Source organism: Bos indicus x Bos taurus, chromosome 26, assembly GCF_003369695.1.
Source record: "Bos indicus x Bos taurus breed Angus x Brahman F1 hybrid chromosome 26, Bos_hybrid_MaternalHap_v2.0, whole genome shotgun sequence".
Taxonomy (NCBI): Eukaryota; Metazoa; Chordata; class Mammalia; order Artiodactyla; family Bovidae; genus Bos; species Bos indicus x Bos taurus.
Genome location: NC_040101.1, coordinates 34,896,084 through 34,912,509, shown reverse-complemented (window position 1 = coordinate 34,912,509; position 16,426 = coordinate 34,896,084). Strand labels below are relative to the sequence as shown.

The 16,426-nt window shown below is 39.6% G+C and overlaps 1 protein-coding gene across 1 annotated transcript in view; it reads right to left on the bottom strand.

Annotated features, from left to right (window-relative positions):
- The window catches only part of LOC113884516 (cytochrome P450 2C31-like), a 51,906-nt gene that overhangs the window by 14,505 nt on the left and 20,975 nt on the right, over nucleotides 1-16,426 (bottom strand). The window contains exons 5-7 of the mRNA XM_027529141.1: nucleotides 7,863-8,039; nucleotides 6,787-6,928; nucleotides 3,293-3,480 (exon numbers count right to left, since the gene is read on the bottom strand). Of these exons, the coding sequence (XP_027384942.1) occupies nucleotides 3,293-3,480; nucleotides 6,787-6,928; nucleotides 7,863-8,039 (507 nt within the window). The remainder of the gene's footprint in view (nucleotides 1-3,292; nucleotides 3,481-6,786; nucleotides 6,929-7,862; nucleotides 8,040-16,426) is intronic.

Here is a 16,426-nt window from a genome sequence, read left to right as displayed (position 1 = left end):
TAATGGTTTGTCAATTTCATTTATCCTTTCAAAGAACCAGCTTTTGGCTTGTTGATTTTTGCTATGGTCTCCTTTGTTTATTTTGCATTTATTTCTTCCCTAATGTTTAAGATTTCTTTCCTTCTACTAACCCTGGGATTCTTCATTTCTTCCTTTTCTAGTTGCTTTAGGTGTAGAGTTAGATTATTTATTTGACTTTTTTCTTGTTTCTTGAGGTATGCCTCAAGAGGTATTGCTATGAACTTTCGCCTTAGCACTGCTTTTACATGTCTCATAGGTTTTGGGTTGTTGTGTTTTCATTTTCATTCATTTCTATGCATATTTTGATTTCTTTTTTGATTTCTTCTGTGATTTGTTGGTTATTCACAATTCGTTTTTCTTTTTTCCTCTCTGATTCATTTATTTCTACCATTCTATCTTCTACCTCACTAATCCTATCTTCTGCCTCTGTTACTCTACTATTTGTTCCCGCCAGAGTGTTTTTGACCTCATTTATTGCATTATTCATTATATATTTACTCTTTTTTATTTCTCCCTGGTCCTTGTTAAACCTTTCTTGCATCTCCTCAATCCTTCTCTTCAGGCTATTTATCTGTGATTCCATTTTGATTTCAATATTTTGGATCATTTTCACTATCATTATTCAGAATTTTTTATCACATAGATTCCCTATCTCTTCCTCTTTTGTTTGGTTTAGTGGGCATTTATCCTGTTCCTTTACCTGCTGGGTATTCCTCTGTCTCTTCATCTTGTTTATATTGCTCTGTTTGGGGTGGCCTTTCTGTATTCTGGCATTTTTTGGAGTACTCTTTATTATGGAGTTTCCTCACTGTGGGTGGGGTTGTATGGGTGGCTTGTCAAGGTTTCCTGGTTAGGGAAGCTTGTGTCAGTGTTCTGGTGGGTGGAGCTAGATTTCTTCTCTCTGGAGTGCAATGAAGTGTCCAGTAATGAGTTATGAGATGTCAATGGGTTTGGAGTGACTTTGGGCAGCCTGTATACTGAAGCTCAGGGCTGTGTTCCTGTGTTGCTGGAGAATTTGCTTGGTATGTCTTGCTCTGGAACTTGTTGGCCCTTGGTGGTGCTTGGTTTCAGTGTAGGTATGCAGGCGTTTGATGAGCTCCTGTCGATTGATGCTCCCTTTAGTCAGGAGTTCTCTGGTGTTCTCAGGATTTGGACTTAAGCCTCCTGCTTCTGGTTTTCAGTCTTATTTTTACAGTAGCCTAAAGACTTCTCCATCTGTACAGCACCATTGATAAAACATCTCCTTTCGAAAACAATGGGCTGCTTTTCTGGGTGCCTGATGTCCTCTGCCGGCATTCAGAAGTTGTTTTGTGGAATTTACTGAGCGTTCAATGTTCTTTGATGAGTTTGTGGGGGAGAAAGTGGTCTCTACGTCCTATTCCTCCGCCATCTTAAGACCACCCCACCACATTTTGGGAAAATTTTTCTTAAGACACAAGAGAATTGGATATGTGTAAATGCTAATAGAAAGGAGCCAACAGGGAAGGAGAGAATAAAGAAAAAAGAAGAACTGATTATTTAATTATGAATGCTCAAACTACTGCACAATTGCACTCATCTCACATGCTAGTAAAGTAATGCTCAAAACTCTCCAACCCAGGCTTCAGCAATACGTGAACCATGAACTTCCAGATATTCAAGCTGGTTTTAGAAAAGGCAGAGGAACCAGAGATCAAATTGCCAACATCTGCCGGATCATCAAAAAAGCAAGAGAGTTCCAGGAAAAAAAAAAAAAAAAACACACATCTATTTCTGCTTTACTGACTATGCCAAAGACTTTGTGCAGATCACAATAAATCATGGAAAATCCTGAAAGAGATGGGAATACCAGACCACCTGACCTTCCTCTTGAGAAACCTGTATGCAGGTCAGCAAGCAAGAGTTAGAACTGGACATGGAACAACAGACTTGCTCCAAATAGGAAAAGGAGTATGTCAAGGCTGTATATTTTCACCCTGCTTATTTATCTTATATGCAGGGTACATCATGAGAAACGCTGGGTGGGAGGAAGCACAAGCTGGAATCAAGATTGCTGAGAGAAATATCAATAACCTCAGATATGCAGATGACCCAACCCTTATGGCAGAAAGTGAAGAAGAACTAAAGAGCCTCTTGATGAAAGTGAAAAAGGAGAGTGGAAAAGTTGGCTTAAAACTCAACATTCAGAAAACTAAGATCATGGCACTCAGTCCCATCACTTCATGGCAAATAGGTGGGGAAACAGTGGCAGACCTTATTTTGGGGGCTCCAAAATCACTGCAGATGGTCACTGCAGCCATGAAATAAAAAGACGCTTACTCTTTGGAAGGAAAGTTATGACCAACCTAAACAGCATAATAAAAAGCACAGACATTACTTTGCCAATGAGGTCTGTCTAGTCAAGGCTATGATTTTTCCAGTGGTCATGTATGGATGTGAGAGTTGGACTGTGAAGAAAGCTGAGCAGTGAAGAAATTATGCTTTTGAATTCTGTTGTTGGAGAACACTCTTGAGAGTCCCTTGGACTGCAAGGAGATCCAACCAGTCCATCCTAAAGGAGATCAGTCCTGGGTGCTCATTGGAAGGACTGGTGTTGAAGCTGAAACTCCAATACTTTGGCCACTTGATGCGAAGAACTGACTCATTCAAAAAGACCCTGATGCTGGGAAAAATTGAAGACAGAAGGAGAAGGGGATGACAGAGGATGAAATGGTTGAATAGCTTCACTGACTCGATGGACATGAGTTTGAGTGGACTCTGGGAGTTGGTGATGCACAGGGAGGCCTGGTGTGCTGCACTTCATGAGGTCACAAAGAGTCAAACATGACTGAGCAACTGAACTAAACTGAACTGATTGAGTTGGTGACTATAATATTACCCGGATGGGCTGCACGGTCTTCCAGAAGGGATCAGTAGCTCAAATGCAGGTAGGGAGGAAGAAAACTGTTGCATTAGACTTTTGACAAGTGAAACGGATAAGGAGGTGCTTACTGATTAAGTGGTAAGAGTAATAAAATATACACTGGAATATAAGGGTTGGACAGAAGATTAGCCTAATGAACAGGCAGAATATGGGACTAACAATTTACTGAGAATCCTGTGGGAGTCTAAGTACTACTATATTTATTAAAATGTATCTACAAACTAAAAGGAAAGAAGCATGTGGTCAGCGGGTGAAATACCTGAGATATGACTGTGTAATAATATAGACAATTAGGCAATCTATACATCTTCTGCTGTGATAGTTGAACCTAAGAGTCTTAATGAGGAGTATAGATGAAATACCTCTCACCTTGGGAATGAGATATTCTCTGAATTTAATGTCCTGAGCTGCTGCATGGGGTAGGTTGTTGGGGACAATGTCAATGTATCTCTGGATCTCGTGGATCACAGCATCTGTGTAGGGCATGCGGCTCCTGTCCTGCATGCAGGGACTCCGGTTTCTGCCAACCACACGGTTAATTTCTTCCTGGACTTTAGCTGGCAAGGTAGAAATCAGAATTTATGTCAAGTGATAAAGATATTTTATCTTCTTAATCATGATTACATTGTGGTAGGATATGGAGAGAAGGAAAAATTACATGTGTTTCCCTACAAGGGAAAAAAAGATATAGAATCAATGTCATGGGCAAATTGGAATTTCATTAGAGACTTAAATACACACATATATAAAGCACAGTTACATCATGAAATTCATTTCTCAATTCTGATTCTCTCCTTTGTGTATTTTTTAAAATAAACTCAGGGATGTGGGATCTCAAAGGCTCACATCATGCAGTTTAACCATTTTGTTTATGTCAGTTTTATTTTATAAAGGTTCTAAGAGAGTAGAAGTACTCCATGCAGTAAATACTTAATAAATGGACCAACTGAACAATATGCTTGGTTGACTCAACACATAGGAATAATGAGTAAGTTAAGGGAGAATATCCATGATGACAGAGTAGAAAGACTCTGAGATCACCTCCTCCCACAAGCATTACAAAACGATTAATACAATGATTTACAGAGCAACTATCAATAAGAACAACCTGAAGTCTAAGAGAAAGTTCTTCAACAACTAAAGATCTAAGGATGGAATCATGAGATGCATAGGAGAAGCAGAAACATAGCACAGTTAAGACCATACCCCGGGGTAAGAGACCCATGAACAGGATAATTACAATTACAGAGGTTCTTCCTGAGAAGTGAGGGGTCTGAACCCATCACTGGGCTCCCTAACCCAGGAGTGCTGCACCAGGAAGATGAGCCCCCAGAGCACTTGGCTTTGCAGGCCAACAGGGCTTATTTCAGATGATCTAGTGAGCTGTGGGAAGTAGAGACTCCACTCTTAAAGAGTGTATACAAAATCTCACCCACTCTGGGACCCAGAAGCAGGAGCAGTAATTTGAAAGGAGCCCTGGGTCAGACCCATTTATTGATCTTGGACAGGCTCCCAGAGAGGCACAGGACAGTTGGGGCTCACCTCCAGAACACATATGCTGGTAGCAGCTACTTTGGAGAGCTCATCCCAACACATGGACACGGATGATAGTGAGTGCAATTTTAGAATCTTCCCTGTGGTTTATTAGTGCCAGAACTTGGCCCTTCTCATCAGCCAGTTATCACCCATTCTTGGATGTGGGAGGCCAAGTAGCTAGCTGGGCTGGGACATAGTCCTACCCACCAGCATGCCAGTTACTATAGCAGCCCTGACCCCCAGCTGTCCCTGGACCCAACTCCTCTCAACCATTGGGAGACACCAACCCCTGGTCTCCCTGGGCCCCCGTTTAGACAATGGGCAGGCCAACTCCAATTCCAGGACCCCTAAGGTCTTACAGCCAGAGAACACAGGATCTGGCTCGCCCTAACAAGATACCCAAGACCCTGCAGCCAGAGAAGCCAGGATATGGCCTCATATACCAGAAGGCAGGTACTATCCTCAAGACTCCTGGGGCCTGATCCACCAACTAGCAGGCCAACCTCAGCCCCAGGACCACAGCAGTCCTGCAGCCAACCATGTCAAGATCCAGCCTACTCAATAGCAGGTCAGCACCACTAGAAGACATCTTGGGTCTCAGGCTCACCCAACAGCAAACTGACACCCAATTCTAGGAAGCCCCAGAACTCTCTGCCAGCCATCTCAGGAAGAGGCCCTGGACCCAGCTCTAACCACCAGAGGACCAGCACTAGACTGGACCCCATGGGCTTTCATAACCAGCTGCCACATGACCCAGCCCCACCCACCATCACCCAGCAGCTACTCCACTAGAAAAATGTATTGAATACAAATGGAAGAAAAACAAAGTTGAGGAAACAATTCCTAGACAAAATAGACTTTAAAACAAAGACTGCATGGAACAAGTGAAAAAAGAAGGACATTACATAATGATGAAAGAATCAATCCAACAAAAAGATACAACCATTATAAATCTATATGCATATAGATTTATAATAGTGCTAAGTTGTTTCAGTCATGTCTGACTCTTTGTGACCCTTTCAACTGTGCCCACCAGGCTCCTCTGTCCATGAGATTCTCCAGGCAAGAATACTGGAGTGGGTTGCCATGCCCTCTTCCAGGGGATCTTCTCAACCCAGGGAATGAACCCACATCTCTTATGTATCACACACATGTTGGCAGGTGAGTTCTTTACCACTAACACCCCCTGGGAAGCTCGTAAATATATATACATATAACTGGTTCACTTCGTTTTACAGCAGAAACTAATACAACATTGTAAGACAATGAAACTCAAAAAAATAAAAATAGAAGTGTCTTAATAGGTCAAAGCACAAAGCATGATAGAGTAAAGGAAATATTCTCTTAGATGAGGATTGAATAAGAAAAAAAGGAGGATGAGAAATTACATTTTTCAGGAAATTTTGTTTGACCAAAAGGGTGTATTTGAACAGATTTTTTGTGTATAACTTTTTAATTTAACTCAAGGGCAGGGCACCCAGCCCAGCTCAGAAACTCAAGGGCAGGGCACCCAGCCTAGCCTTCCCTGTTGTCATGGGGGTGTGTGAACCCAGAGCCTCCTGTCTCACTCATATATACCCGTTTAGCATTCCCTCCAGAGAGGGTCCTCCTGCCCACAACCTAGGTAAATGCGAGATCCACCTTTCCCACCAGGGCTGCCAAAACTGGTCTGCTTTCCCCACCAGAATGATGTTATTATTGCGAACCAGGGAAACAGGAAAAAGGTACAGTCTCTATCCTCACAGAGAAGGCAATGGCACCCCACTCAAATACTCTTGCCTGGAAAATCCCATGGACAGAGGAGCCTGGTGGGCTGCAGTCCATGGGGTCGCAAAGAGTTGGACACGACTGAGTGACTTCACTTTCACTTTTAATTTAAAGAGTGAGGTTTTTTGATGAAGAAAGATTGTGATTTTGTTGAGTCAATCTTTCCATTGCAAATGCATCTGAGTAGAATTAACTTTTGACAAAAGTACATTTATGTGGACTTGGAAGGCTTATCAAGCAATATCATTGTAGAGAAGATTCTTCACCATCTGAGCCACCATGGAAGCCCTACTGCACCTGACCTGATGCAAATCAAGGATACTCCACCACAGTAGGGAGGACAGTGACCTCTGCCCTCCATAACTCTGCTACTGGTTAACTATTTCATTCTCCTTTTTTGCTATACTCTAATTTAAATGCAATTCATACAATGATAGGAAGATGTACTAAGGATGGAAGTTTTTCTTGGACATCTTCGAGGCAGATGAAAAGTAGAAAAGTCATCAGTGCCTGCCAATTTCTAACCAGAATTTGATCCTGTCCATAATCTGTGATACTACCTGTGACCTCTGGGTGCTTCAGCAGGAGCAGCAGTCCGTATTTCAGAGAGATGCTTGTTGTCTCTATTCCAGCAGTAAATACATCCCATACAGTGGTGATCAAGTTGTCCATGGTAAACTCAGACTGTTTATTGTGTTTCTCCTGGCAATGATGTATTAGGATTACATGATAAGTAAAAGCAACTTACAAGTAACTTACAATAATTCCATAAAACAACATAATTGTTTAAGTTTACTTATTTGACAAATTAAGCCAAACATTAGAGAATGTTACAGATGAAGGTAAAGTTAGATGTGTTGTTAGAATTTCTTCAATTAAAATATAACCAGAGTTAAACTTCCAAGTCCTTTCTGATTCCTCACTTTCTCACCCACTGGAGTATATCAGTTCTTCAGTAATTTCTATCTAACCTGACTCTTATCAAGTCATCACTGCTACTCACCATCAGTTCAGGCATCTATTGTCAATTTCATCATATCTGAATTTCTCACTCAGGCCTTCAGAACCACCTATCCTCAAACTGAAACACTATTCCCAAATTCATCAGTCATTAAACCCACGACAGTTCCTCAGTTACTATCAAGACAATCTCTTTAAAAATTCCACTTCATCACTGCACTTATCTTTCCCTGAACCAGTTTTATCATCTCTGCTAATCCTCAAAACCTACTTCATCTGTTTTCTACTGTCTTTCCAAGAGTAAGCCTTTCTAGATTCCCATCCATTTCTGCCTTCTCTCATTTCTTACATCACCCATTCATGGAATTTATTTAATGAAAGAGAATATACCATCTATCACTTATCTTGAATGTGTGTGTCTGTTTCAATCTGTTCTCAAATAAAGAACCAGCTTTAACATGGTAAATATAAACACTTCCAAGCAATTTTCAGTGACAATGCAGAAATAATTCAAGACATCCAGTATGGTTTGCACAACAATAGGTTGCAATGAATATATCTTTAAGAAGGAGCATTTGTTTTAATAAACTGATTCCACTGAGAAGAACAAAGCTATTCCATGCATCACATCACTCCACCTACAAAGATGAAGCAGCAAATCTGGATCCCATTTTACCTTTTCCATTTTAATCAGGAAGTAATCAATAAAGTCTTGAGGGTTATTGAGGTCCAAGGATTCTTGGTGTTCCTTTATTTTCTCCAAAATAAACTTTCTTTGCTCAGTCATGTTTTTAAATAATGTGTTATGACTCCCTGGGAGATAATGTAGTAAAGAGGGGAAAGCATTGTAGAGCTGAAAAAGAAAAGAAACAGTCAATTCATTCAGCAAACATTTACAAGCCCATATTATGGTGCAGACATATTGCTATAAAATGAGCAAACAAAGATAAGTAAGATATGGTTCTTGCACTGGAACCCATTTGGGATTTGAAGGAAAGGGAACTGATAAAATGGCCTGAATGAGAGTATGCACAAATTAACAACTAATTTCAAAATCATTAGAGTTATTTTCCTAACTATAATTCTGAAGAAATTCAGGATCATACCACATCTTTCCAAATGAGGGTACTGAGGTTCAGAAATGCCGGAGTCCAGCTCCAGCAGCCAGGGAACCAGCCTGAAGGGGTGAGCGGTGTCGGCGGACGATGATGTAGTCTCCAACTCATAGTACGGAACTACATGTTTATTTCAAGCTTCAGGTTCTCTTTTATACTTTGACCAAAGCATTAGGTCAGAGGTTTGACATTTTCAGTTTCCCCCACCCAGATTTACTGTCTCCAGAAATCATTGTTGTCCTACAAACAGAGTTCCTGCTTCAGCGATTCTCTCAGAATCTCAGGCTTTACTATCTACTATCTACTTTCTCTTATGTGTCCTATACTTACTTGTGATTACATTGTAACTCAAGACATATTCCTCCGTTTATTTCTTATCTTTCTAAATCCTGTTTGCCCCAGCATCTTAAGATCACTATCTCCTAAAAAGGCTTCTAGCTATTCTTAATTATCCCTAAGCCCTAAACTCAGCAAACTACTTTTGCCATAAATATTTCCCTCACAAACAGGTCTCAGAAAACAATCCTTCCCATGGCCTCAAGCTAAGGCCTACGTGCTCATCCTGGGACAGTCTTTGTAAAGATCCTTGAACAAATGTCAATGGTTATTTTATAGATTATTTTCTGGGCACAACCGCAGAAGGCTTTGTGCTTTCTCATGCTTCTCTCGAGCACCTTAACATTCTTTCCAGCCAACTCAACCAAAGAAAGGAAAGAACAAGTCAGAATCACAAGTCCTAACTCCTTCACCCTGGGACCGTGCCTGCGAGATGAGGAGAGGCGGTTGGGGCCGTGCCTCCATTTTGTCAGTAATGCCTAACGCGGCTCCTGACACAGAAAGGTTAGTCAACCAGTCTAAGTCACAAAACTAGTGACAGAGGTAGATTCCAGTGTTCATCCCAGTTTACACTACACACGTGTCTACAGAGAGTCACCCAAACAGTGTGCAGGGATCATACACTTTTTCTACATTTATCTTTATGAAAATATATTAACTGTTGACACGTATTATATTAGTTTCAGGCGTACAAAATGGTGATTCACCATTTACATGCATTACAAATTGATTGCCATAATAAACCTAGGAATCATCTGTCATCATACAGTTATTGAAATGTTATTGACTCTATTCCTTATGCTTTATATTACATCGCTGTGACTTATTACATTTATATTTGAAGTTTATACTTCTTAATCCCTTTTACCTGTTTCATTCATCCCTCTACTTCTTCCTCTTTGAGGACCACCAGTTTCTTCTCTGTATCTATGAATTTGTTTCTGTTTTATTTTGTTTGTTTTAATTTTTAGATTCTAAATATGAAGTAAATCATATGATATTTGTCTTTGTCTGCCTGACATTCTTCCCTTACCATAATATCTGTGAGGACTATCCATGCTGTATAAAAGGCACAATTTCATGCTTTTATATGGCTGAGTAATATTTCAGTGTGTGTGTGTGTGTGTATACCACTTCTTCTTTATCCTTTCATCTGTTAATGGACACTTAGGTGATTTCGATATCTTACCTACTGTCAACAATGCTACAATGAATATAGGGGTGCATATATCTTTTTGAATAAGTTTCTCTTCTTCAGATAAATACCCAGAAGTTTTCTAGAGAGAAGTACCCAGTTAAGTCCCAGATCTTATAGGACCTCTATTTTTAACTTTTTGAGGAACCTCTATACTGTTTGCCATAGTGACCATTTCAATTTACATTCCTACCAACAGTGCATTAGTGTTCCCTTATCTCCACATCCTCCCAACACTTGTTATTTCTTCTCTTTCTTATAGTAGCCATTCTGACTGGTGTGAGGTAAAATCTTTTAGTGTTTTTATTTGTATTTTTCTGATAATTAGTGTTTTGACCATCTTTCCATGTGCCTATTAGCCAACTGTTTGTCTTCATTGGAAAAATACCTATTTGAACCTTCTGTCCATTTTTTAACTAGGGTTTTCTTTGGGTTGTTGAAGTGTATGAGTTCTTTGTGTATTTTGAACACTAACTCCTTATCAGTTGCATCATTTGCAAATATATTCTATTCAGCAGGCAGGCATTTTGTTTTGTTGATAGCTACTTTTACTGTGCAAAAGCTTTTACATTTAAGTAGGTCACATTCCTTTATTTTTGCTTTTGTTTCCCTTGCCTAATAATGCATAACCAAAAAAATATCAACAAGACTAATGTCAAAGAGCGAACATCTATGATTACTTCTAGAATTTTTATAGTTCTGGTTCTTACATTTAAATCCTTATCCATTTTGAATTTATTTTTATATGTGGCATGATAAAGGCATCCAGTTTGATTCTTTCATATGTAACTGTCCAGTTTTCCCAGTACCATTGATTGAAGAGGGTGTCTTTTCTACATTTTGTATTCTAGCTTCTTTTGTTGTATATTAATTACCTACTAGGTGTGGGTTCATATCTAAGCTGTCTCTTCAGTTCCATTGATCTATGTCTGCTTTTGTGCCAGTACCATGCTTCTTTTTCTTTGCTTGCTGTGGCTGGAACTTCCAGTACTATGCTGAATAAATGTGGGTAGAGTGGGCATCCTTGTGCTATTCCTGATTTGAGAGGAAATACTTTCAGGTTTTCACCATTGAGAATGATGGGAGCTTCTCCTATGGGGGCTTTATTACATTCAGGTATGTTCCCTCTCTATTCACTCCAGAGTTTTTATCATAAATGGATGTTGAATTCAGTCAAAAAGTTTCTTTGCAAAACTTTAAAAATCATATGACTTATTCTTCATTTTTAATGTGATGTATCACATAGATTGATTTGCAGACACTAAACCATCTTTGCATCCCCAAAATAAATTTGGCTTATTCATAGATTATAACATGTTAATGTATTGCTGATTTCAATTTCATGCAAAGATGGGCACCATAAAGGAGAGAAATAGTATGGACGCAACAGAAACAGAACATATTAAGAAGAGGTGGCAACAATAAACAGAAGAACTATTAAAAAAAGGGGGGGGGGTCTTAATGACCCAAATAATGATGAAAGTGTGATAACTCACATAGAGCCAGACATCCTAAAATGTGAAGTCAAGTGAGCCTTAGGAAGAATCACTACAAACAAAACGAGTGGAAGTGATGGAATTCCAGTTGAGCAATTTCAAATCCTAAAAGATGATGCCGTGAAAGTGCTGCACTCAATAGGCTAGCAAATTTGGAAAACTCAGCAGTGGTCACAGGACTGGAAAAGGTCAGTTTCATTCCAATCCAAAAGAAAGGCAATACCAAAGAATGTTTAAACTACCACACATTTGCACTCATCTCACACACTACAAAGTAATGCTCAAAATTCTCCAAGCTAGTCTTCAACAGTATGTGAACTGAGAAACTCCAGATGCTCAAGCTGGATTTAGGAAAGGCAGAGGAACCAGAGATCAAATTGCTAACATCTGTTGGATCATCAAAAAAGCAAGGGAGTTCCAGAAAAACATCTACTTCTGCTTCATTGACTACACCAAAGCCTTTGACTGTGTGGATCACAACAAACTGGAAAATTCTTCAAGTAATAGGAATACCAGACCACCTGACCTGCCTCCTGAGAAACCTGTAGGCAGGTCAAGAAGCAACAGTTAGAACTGGACACGGAACAACAGACTGGTTCCAAATTGGGAAAGGAGTACATCAAGGCTGTACGTCACCCTACTTATTTAACTTATATGCAGAGTATATCATGGGGCTTTCTGGTCTGGATGAAGCACAAGCTGGAATCAAGATTGCCTGGAGAAATAGCAATAATCTCAGATATGCAGATGACACGACACTGATGGCAGAAAGCAAAGAAGAACTAAGGAGCCTCTTGATGAAAGTGAAAGAGAAGAATGAAAATGCAACTTAAAAACTTAACATTCAAAAAACAAAGATAATGGCATCTGGTCCCATCACTTCATGGCAAATATATGGGGAAGCAATGGAAACAGTGACAGACTTTATTTTCTTGGGTTCTAAAATCACTGAAGATGGTGACTGCAGCCATGAAATTAAAAGACACTTGCTCCTTGGGAGAAAAACTGTGACCAACCTAGACAGCATATTAAAAAGCAGAGACATTATTTGCTGACAAAGGTCCATCCAGTCAAAGCTATGGTTTTTCCAGTAGTCATGTATGGATGTGAGAGTTGACAAAGAAAGCTGACCACCAAAGAACTGATGCTTTTGAACTGTGCTGTTGGAGATGACTCTTGAGAGTCCCTTGGACTGCATGGAGATCCAACCAGTCCATCCTAAAGGAAATCAGTCCTGAAAATTCATTAGAAGGAATGATGCTGAAGCTGAGGCTCCAATACTTTTGCCACCTGATGCAAAGAATTGACTCATTAGAAAAGATCCTGAAGCTGGGAAAGATTGAAGGCAGGAGGAGAAGGGAATGACAGAGGATGAGATAGTTGGATGGCATCATCAACTCAGTGGACATGACAAGATCCAGGAGTTGGTGATGGACAGGGAATCCTGGCATGCTTCAGTCCACAAAGAGTTGGATGTGACTGAGTGACTGACCTGAACTGAATATTATGTTGAGGATTTTTGCATCTAGCTTCATCAAAAGTATTGACCTTAATTATTCTCTTCTTTTTAGTGTTTTTTTTTTTTTCCTTTTCTAATTTAGGTTTAAGCATAATATTGGCATCATAGAATAATTTTGAAAGTGTTCCTTTGGACATGTTTGGAAAGGTTAGGCATTAGGTCTTTTTAAAATATTTGGTAGAATTCACTCGTGAGGCCATCTGGTCCTAGATTTTTGGTTTTGGTGAGTTTTGATTCCTGGTTCTATTTCATTGCTAGTGTTCACTCTTCAGATTATCTATTTCTTCCTGATTCAATCTTGGTATGTGTGTTTATATGAATTTATCCATTTTCACTAGGTGTTCAATTTGTAGGTATATAATTATTCATTGTAGTCTCTCATGATTCTTTGAATTTCTGTGATATATTTTCCTCTTCTATTTCTGATTTTATTTATTTGAGCGTTCTTTTTTTCTGATGAGTCTGGCTAGAGTTTATCCAATGTGATTATCTTTTCAAAGAACCAGCTTTTAGGTTCACTAATCTTTTCTAGTGAACCTAAAAGCTGGTTCTTTGAAAAGATAATCACATTGGATAAACTCTAGTCAGACTCATCAATCTTTCTAAAGTGGGTGACTTTATTTTGGGGGCTCCAAAATCACAGCAGATGGTGACTGCAGCCCTGAAATTAAAAGACGCTTACTCCTTGGAAGGAAAGTTATGACCAACCTAGAAAGCATATTAAAAAGTAAAGACGTTACTTTGGCAACAAAGGTCTGTCGAGTCAAGGCTATGTTTTTTTCCAGTGGTCATGTATGGATGTGAGAGTTAGACTATAAGGAAAGCTGATCACTGAAAAATTGATGCTTTTGAACTGTGGTGTTGGAGAAGACTCTTGAGAGTCCCTTGGCTGCAAGGAGATCCAACCAGTCCGTCCTAAAGGAGATCAGTCCTGAGTGTTCATTGATAGGACTGATGTTGAAGCTGAAACTCCAATACTTTGGCCACCAGATGTGAAGAGCTGACTCATTTGAAAAGACCCTGATGCTGGGAAAGATTGAGGGCAAGAAGAGAAGGGGACCACAGGGAATGAGATGGTTGGATGGCATCACTGACTCAATGGACATGAGTTTGGGTAAACTCCGGGAGTCGGTAATGGACAGAGATGCGTGGCGTGCTGCAGTCCATGGGGTTGCAAAGTGTTGGACATGACTGAGCGACTGAACTGAACTGAACTGAATCTTTTCTATTGCCATTTTAGTCTCTATTGTTTATTTAATCTGTGATATTTATTATTTCCTTCCTTCTGCTAACTTTGGGCTTTGTTTGTTCTTTTTCTAGTTTGTTTTGTGTGTGTGTGTGTGTGCGCTCGCGCGCGTGCGCGTGCAGCAGTTTTATTAAATTAAGAAAAGGGACAGAGAAAGCTTCTGACATAGACATCAGAAGAGGGACAGGGACATCAGTCTAAGCAAGGGAGTTACATACTTTTTTAATTAGTCATTATGATAAATCAAAAGAATGTCTCAATGTTGTAAAGATCTTACTAGATCCACTCCCATAATTAACATTTTAAGATAACAGAATTAGCCAGAAGGTTTTCAGGAAAGAGAAATTGTCCTCAAGCAGGATGTATTGTTGTTATATAATCTTTAGTACAGAGTTTAAACTGAGTTGTTTGTTGTGTAATCATCAGTACCAGGCTTAGAGGAAAAAAAAGTTTTATGTGACTAAGACTAAAGAATGTAGAGGGGAAAAAAAGATGTTTGTCTTTTCCTCCTCCTTGAGAATTCCAGACCCCTATCTCCACTTCATGAGCTCCAGATCCCTTTCTCCTCCTCAGGGACACCGGACTTCTTATCAACCTGCCTGGGAATGTACTCTCTTATTCCCCCCTTTTCTTTTAAGACAATTATGTTGCCAACAGAAAAGGACACCGTTTTCATTCCGTAACTACTTGCTGCTGTTGAGAGGCATCGTCCCTAAATTGTTGAGGCAACATATTCTCCTAACCCTCATATTGAAGGTCTCTGATCCAAGGGCCCCAAGTAATAGTTGGAGGAGGCTGTGGCACTCCTAGGTTACAAATGGTTGTCAGACATGACTGAGTGACTGAACTGAACTGAACTGAATCTTTTCTATTGTCGTTTTAGTCTCTATTGTTTTATTTAGTCTCTGATCTTTATTATTTCCTTCCTTCTGCTAACTTTGGGCTTTGTTCTTCTTTTTCTATTTTGTTTTGTGTGTGGGAATTGACTCTCTCAGGACAACCATTTGTAACCTAAAGGCTTTCCAACGGTTAGAAACAAACCCCATTTTGGAGTTACAGATGTGAGGCAAAATAGTCATTAAACCAAGTTAAAACATAATCAAAATTAAAAGTACATTATGTCCATAGTTACATCAATCCATCTTAGGATTGCTAGTGGTCATCAGATCCCAAAGAGGCATCACATACGATTGTTGTGGTGAAGAGGTGAAGAAAGTCCTTTCCTTGAAGTGGAGAAACCCACCATGGGAAGCCTTCAATTGATAAGGCAATTGAAAAGCTGAAAGCTGAGTCACATGGTTAATTTTAAGGCTTCAGAGTCTATAACAATATCTGTGTGTAAGAAGGGTCTTCCATAGATACATTCAAGGGGGGACAGACCTTCCTTTTTAGGGGCAGTTCCAGCCCTCATTAAAGCTACAGGTAGAACTTTAAACCAACAGTCTTGTGTTTCCTGAGTTTGCTTACACAGATGCCTCTTACTAATGTCATTAGCCTTTTCAGCTTTTTCTGAATATTGATGTCTCCAGGAACTGTGTAAGTGATATTCTATTCATAAAGTTGGAGCCACTGTTGCTCTGAACTTTAGAGTTTAAGATCTCACTTACATCGTGAGAAGTCAGTACAGTAAGATTTTGTCCATTAGTCAACTTATGACCTATAGACATTAGCAGGTCAATAGCAGCAATTACCCTTAAGGAATGTGGCCATAAGTTGTTTTTTTTTTTTTTTTTACTAAGAAACAAACTCAATTCTGATCTTGTGGGCAAGCTCAAAGCAGGAGCGTGCAAGAGAACAGTTTTAAGAGCCTTAAAAGCCTATTGAGTCTCTGAGGGCCTAACCAGCTTGTCGGTTTAGACCTGCTGAGTCTCAGTTATAAGTTTATATAAAGGCCAGGCAAGTTCTCCATAACCAGGAATCCAAATGTGGCAGTAGCCTGTAATGCCAAAAATCCTCTCAATTATCTTAAAGTCATGTTTGGCTCATTTAGGAATTTCAGGCAATAAAGTATAAAGATTAGGCACTTACTATTTGTATATCTTGAATTAGTCTCCATTTATCATTTGACATTTTTACACCCAAAAAAGGAGTGTTGCATGGACTATTACAGGGAATTAATAGCCCCTGTTCCTTTAAATCTTCAATGATGTGTTTTAACTCTTCCTTAACCTCGGGCTTTAGTGGGTACTGCTTTTGATGTGAAAATAGGTGAGGGTCTTTGAGGTTGATAACAACAGGAACAGCATTTTGTGTTCAACCCTCAGTTTTTCCATCAGCCCACACTTTAGGGTTTATATTCTGTTCAATTAATGGGAGAGGAAGAGCAGGCTCCA